Genomic DNA, 6,000 nt, shown 5'->3' on the forward strand with positions numbered 1-6,000 from the left:
CCTCTTTGAGTTGCTAGCTCCCATTTTCTGAATGGGGATTGAATGGGAGTCCGGGGTCGGAGGGTGGGGGCTTGTCGGGTGAATCCTCCGCGGGGAGAGAAGAGGGAGGGTGAAAGAGGGAAAAGAGAGAGGAGAGAAAGAAAGAAAAGGGAAAGAGAAGGGAAAAAGAGCGAGGGAAAGAAGTGGAGAGGAAGGAAGGAGGAAGGGAGGGAGAGAAGGAAGGGGGAGAAAGAGAAGGAGAGAGAAAGGGAGGGAAGGAGGGAGGAAAAGAGATAGCAAGAGAGAGAGTGAGAGACAGCAAGAGACAGAAAGAAAGCAAGAGAGAGAGAGAAAGAAAGCAAGAGAGAGAGAGAAAGCAAGCAAGAGGGAGAGAGAAAGCAAGAGGGAGAGAGAGAAAGAAAGAGAGAGAGAGAAAGAAAGCAAGAGAGAGAGAAAGAAAGCAAGAGGGAGAGAGAAAGCAAGAGGGAGAGAGAGAGAGAAAGAAAGAGAGAAAGAGAGGGAAAGAGTGAGTGAGAGAGAAAGAAATAAGGTATGTGCAGTGTGCATAGGAATCTGTTCACAGGTTTTTTTATAGTCCAGCCCTCCAACAGTCCGAGGGACAGTGAACTGGCCCCCTGTGTAAAAGGTTTGGGGACCCCTGCTCTACAGTAAGCACTCCTTTCGATCTTAAACAGAAAAGTGATTTATAATTAAGTAATTAAGTAAAGGTATTAAGTTATAAAGATATTAAGTAAATACATCCTTAAAGGATCCAATTCCAGCTGAAAATAACAGGGACACAAAATGCAAATTAATCTGATGATGGTCAGAATCCAAATGGGAAAGATGGCTTTATAGTAACAACAGAGGGAAATAAATCTAGATGTAAATGTAATGAACGAAAACAAAATACCACTACGAAAGCAACGCTGTTGTATATGTAGTAAACTTCAGTTTTGCGTTCAGTACGGATGGCCTCATTGGTGGGCAGAAAGGCTTTTCCGTGGGACAGATACGTGCTCCTCTTAACGCTGACACTCCCTCTATTGTCCCTTTAAAGATTTTGAACCCTCCTCCATCGCCAGCAACAGAGGACTCCCGCTACACAATGGAATTTGGTTATTCGTCCAACAGCCCTTCTACGCACAGGTCATACAGGTAAGGCCGCATGTCCCCAGTGTTGTGCCACTTGCCCGATAGGTTTGGGATATTTCCTGGCCGCGATTTGCATTGCATCTTGAAAAAAGATGGACCACAGGGCCAGGCTTCCTGTATGACATTCTTCTGGCTTGATTGCTGGTTCCTATGAAAATGTTGGAGGATACTACACGGAGCCACCTTCCATCTCATTTATTTATTTTATTTATTTATTATTACATGCCCAAATCGTGTTTGTTTGGTATGGATGTTTGTTAGATTGGTTTTTTGAGGGGTGGGTGGGTTTATAATAGACTTTGTTAAGGAAATGGGGTTTTATTTATTGTTGTCATTCGACTTCTTTCTATTATTGTACCATGGCGAGAGCAGTCGTGGGCTTTCCCAAAAATGCCCATGTTACACCAACACTTACATGCCATAGGTTCGCCATCACGATTCTTGACATTAATTTATGACACAATCAATTCATCAGGAACTTAACCTTCTACAAGTTAGATATCTATTGATCCATGTCTACTCAAACAAGGAGCAAAATGTACAAATTAACACCACCACCACCCCAAAATAAAACTTCAGATCGTGCAGAATGCAGCTGCGAGAGCAATCATGGGCTTCCCCAAATATGCCCATGTCACACCAACACTCCGCAGTCTGCATTGGTTGCCGATCAATTTCCGGTCACAATTCAAAGTGTTGGTTATGACCTATAAAGCCCTTCATGGCATCGGACCAGAATATCTCCGAGACTGCCTTCTGCTGCACGAATCCCAGCGACCGATTAGGTCCCACAGAGTCGGCCTTCTCCGGGTCCCGTCAACTAAACAATGTCGGTTGGCGGGCCCCAGGGGAAGAGCCTTCTCTGTGGCAGCCCCGACTCTCTGGAACCAGCTCCCCCCAGAGATTAGAACTGCCCCTACCCTCCTTGCCTTTCGTAAACTCCTCAAAACCCACCTTTGTCGTCAGGCATGGAGGAATTGAGATATCTCCCCCGGGCCTATATAATTTATGTATGGTATGTTTGTAAGTATGTCTGCTTAAAAATGGGGTTTTCTTAACTACTTTAAATTTTAAATTATTAGATTTGTTATGAATTGTTTTATTGTGTTGTGAGCCGCCCCGAGTCTACGGAAAGGGGCAGCATACAAATCAAATCAAATCAAATAAATAAATAAATAAATAAATGGTATTGTTTTTTATTGATGTAAGCCGCCCTGAGTCCTACGGGATTGGGCAGCATAGAAGTCGAATAAATTAAATTAAATTATTTAGATTTCTATGCCGCTCCTCTCCATAGACTCAGGGAAGCTCACAACAGAGATAAATACAAAAAAATTAAGAGGCACTTTGTAAGAGGAAGTCAATTCAAACATCATGTCCTCCTTGAATGTCTACAGAGATTCTCAGTCATCCAGGTCATGGTTATCTCAAAGGTGCCTTTTTTTTCCAAGAGGCAACTGGACTTTCTGGTTTTCTTTGAAGACTTTTCGCTGATCACGCAAGAAGCTTCTTCAACTCCCCATCATCCGGTCAGAGGGAAAGAAGCTTCTTGCGTGAGAAACGAAACGTTTTTAAAGAAAAACAAAACAAAAAAGTTATGTTAAAGGGTTAAATAAAATTCAGGAGGGAAGTGTTTTTAATAGGGAAGTGAACACAAGAACAAGGGGGCACAATCTGAGGTCAGTTGGGGGAAAGATCAGAAGCAGCGTGAGAAAATATTATTTGACTGAAAGAGTCGTAGATGCTTGGAACAAACTTCCAGCAGACGTGGTTGGCAAATCCACAGTAACTGAATCTAAACATGCCTAGGATAAACATATAACCATCCTAAGATGGTTTGGTGGGACCCAGGGGAAGAGTCTTCTCTGTGGCGGCCCCGACCCGCTGGAACCAGCTCCCCCCAGAGATCAGGACTGCCCGAACCCTCCTTGCCTTTCGTAAGCTCCTTAAAACCCACCTCTGTCATCAGGCATGGGGGAATTGAGATATCCTTTTCCCCCTAGGCCTATACAATTTATGCATGGTATGTTTGTTTGTATGTATGTTTGGTTTTAATAAGGGTTTTTTCGTTATTAAATATTAGATTTGTTATATGCTGTTTTATTATTGTTGTTAGCCGCCCCGAGTCTACGGAGAGGGGCGGCATACAAATCAAATAAATAAATAAAACAAACAAACAAACAAACAAACACAGGAAATAGTATAAGGGCAGACTAGATGGACCATGAGGTCTTTTTCTTTTGTCAATCTTCTATGTTTCTAAAAATTCCAGTTGCCTCTTGGAAAAAAAAGCATCTTTGGGACATGCCCTTTCTTCTCTATTATTATTATTAATTTTATTAGATTTGTATGCCGCCCCTCCCCAAAGACTCGGAGCGGCTCACAACAATAAAACAGTACAAATCCAATAGTTAAAAACAATTTAAATCCCCTTAATATAAAAAACAGTCATACATCTCAGACAAACCATAGACAGAGTGGATCTTCTCCGGGTCCCGTCAACTAAGCAATGTCGCCTGGTGAGATCCAGGGGAAGAGCCTTCTCTGTGGTGGCCCCGGCCCTCTGGAACCAACTCCCTCCAGAGATTAGAACTGCCCCCACCTTCCTTGCCTTTTGTAAACAACTTAAAACCCACCTCTGCCGCCAGGCATGGGGGAATTGAGATCCTCTTTCCCCCTAGGCCTTTACAATTCTATGCATGGTATGTATGTATGTATGTTTGATTTTTATATTAATGAATTTTTAATCATTGCTAATACCAAATTACTATTGTACACTGTTTTATTGTTGCTGTTACCTGCCCCGAGTCTCCGGAGAGGGGCGGCATACAAATCCAATCAATCAATCAATCAATCGGAAACGGCCCAGGGGAATCCATTTCCCCATGCCGTCATCTGTTGCCTTGGTCATCTATTGCCTTGGTCATCTATTGCCTTCGGCCTTCCACTGTCCTACGGTGTCGATGCTCACACGCCTCTTAACGTTTTCTACCCAGTTACAGGCCGTACAGCTACCGCCATTTTGCGCCTCCCACAACCCCGTGCAGCACCGACGTTTGTGACAGTGACTACGCGCCCAGCCGTCGGGTGATGACCACGGGGGGCAAAGGCTATGCCAGCGACCTCAACTACGATTCTGAGCCCACGCCGCCGCCACCAACCCCACGCAGCCAGTACTTGTCCGCAGAGGAGAACTATGAGAGCTGCCCGCCCTCCCCGTACACAGAACGCAGCTACACGCACCACCTCTACCCACCGCCACCTTCTCCTTGTACGGATTCCTCATAGGAAAGCCCCCCCCCCTCCCCACCTCAACGGCATCCAGCTCAGCTGTGTAAATAATGTCGCTTGCCCTGGTTGAGGCCATGGGGGCAGAGTCTCCTGTGTACAGTGATAATATTTGACCTGGGGAAGTTGCCTTTTGTAGAATGGGGAGAGGGAGGGAGCAAAGAGGTTATTTATATATTTTTCCTAAAAAAAGAGAAATTGCTGCTTTGTGACATAAGAAATTTTTTTTTTAAAGTTTGTATACAAAAGTTTTTTTTAATTATTATTTTTCCAAATGGAACCCAAGAAGATGCCTTAAATCCGCGAAGGGACTGAGCATGTAAGGAAACGGAAGGACCTGGAGATGTTGCTGTTCTATGAGCCAAATATATTTTTTAAACAAAGACAAAGAAGAAGGAAGTAGAGGGTTTTTTTGGTTTTTTTTAAAAAGAGGAAGGAAAAAAACAAGGAAAAGAATGAAAGGACCGGTACCACAAAGCAGCATTTTAAAAATATCTGCAGAGTTGGGTAACTTAATGGTTGTTTTTTTTACTTTTGAGAGGCGAGCAATTAAATTAAACTTGAAGAAAACTGTTGAGACAGATAGGTACACCAAGAACTTTGTTTTCTACAAAAATGGAGTTGCCGGCGTACTCAAAAAATGTTATGCTCACCCACACTTCCTGAAATTGTCCTAATGTTCTACGTTACCAGCTCTTTGTCCCAATTTTGAAGTTCCATCAGCTTTTGTCCAAAGCTATAGAAATATCTTGTAGTTGAATCCAAAGTAGACGAAGTTGCTTGAGATCTGGAGTGGGGGCGTCTTTGCTATCTGCTAGCAATTCCTTCAGGAAACAGTGCCTTTTCCTGGAGCTAGGAGTGGCCCCAGTCCCAGGGAAACACACATTTGAGTTAAGGAGCTTTGGTAATGATGTAACCGCACCACTGGTGGGATTTTTAAAAAAATTACTGGTTCTGTGAGCCGGGCAGAGCTTGGTGAACGTGGCAGAGGAAAGATACTACAAAATCCCCATTTTCTCAGCTGGGACTCGGGAGGCAGAGAATAGATAGGGGCAGGGCCAGTCGGAGGTGGTATTTATCAATTCTCCAAACTAATCAAAATTTCCGCTATCGGTTCGTCAGAACCTGCTGAATCCCCCCCTCTGGACCGCCCCCTGTTGGCCTCCCTCCTTCCCCTTGACTCAGCCATGTGTTTCTCCGGGCCTGCGGGGACCCCATGCAAGCCCAGGAAATTGCAGGGGAAGGTGTGTCTTCTTATGAAGCAGCCATCCAGTAAAAAGGAAGCTGCTCTAGCTGCATCCGAAGCAAACTGACCTGTTTCAGACCCAAACAGGGGCATGCCAGCATGTAGTGTATATGCCAGTGAAGGGTGAACCTATGGCACGGGGGGCACAAGGAGCCATACCTGCTGGCACACAAGCTGTTACCCTAGCTCAGCTCCAGTGTGCCGGCCAGCTGATTTTCAGCTTCTGGAGAGTCTCTGGGTGGGGTGGGGAAGGGCATTTTTGCCTCTGGAGCCTGGGGAGGGCGAAAAACAGACCTAGCAGGCCCACCAGTTTGGGAAATAGGCTGTTTCAG

The 6,000-nt window shown here is 44.7% G+C and overlaps 1 protein-coding gene across 1 annotated transcript in view; it reads left to right on the top strand.

The window, feature by feature from the left end:
• LRP6 (LDL receptor related protein 6) overlaps positions 1-4,836 on the top strand; it is a 134,193-nt gene extending 129,357 nt beyond the window's left edge. The window contains exons 22-23 of the mRNA XM_070755242.1: positions 1,040-1,137; positions 4,131-4,836. Of these exons, the coding sequence (XP_070611343.1) occupies positions 1,040-1,137; positions 4,131-4,422 (390 nt within the window). The 3' untranslated portion in view covers positions 4,423-4,836. The remainder of the gene's footprint in view (positions 1-1,039; positions 1,138-4,130) is intronic.
• The last annotated feature ends 1,164 nt before the right edge of the window (positions 4,837-6,000 follow it).

This window comes from Erythrolamprus reginae, chromosome 6, assembly GCF_031021105.1.
Source record: "Erythrolamprus reginae isolate rEryReg1 chromosome 6, rEryReg1.hap1, whole genome shotgun sequence".
Lineage (NCBI taxonomy): Eukaryota > Metazoa > Chordata > Lepidosauria > Squamata > Dipsadidae > Erythrolamprus > Erythrolamprus reginae.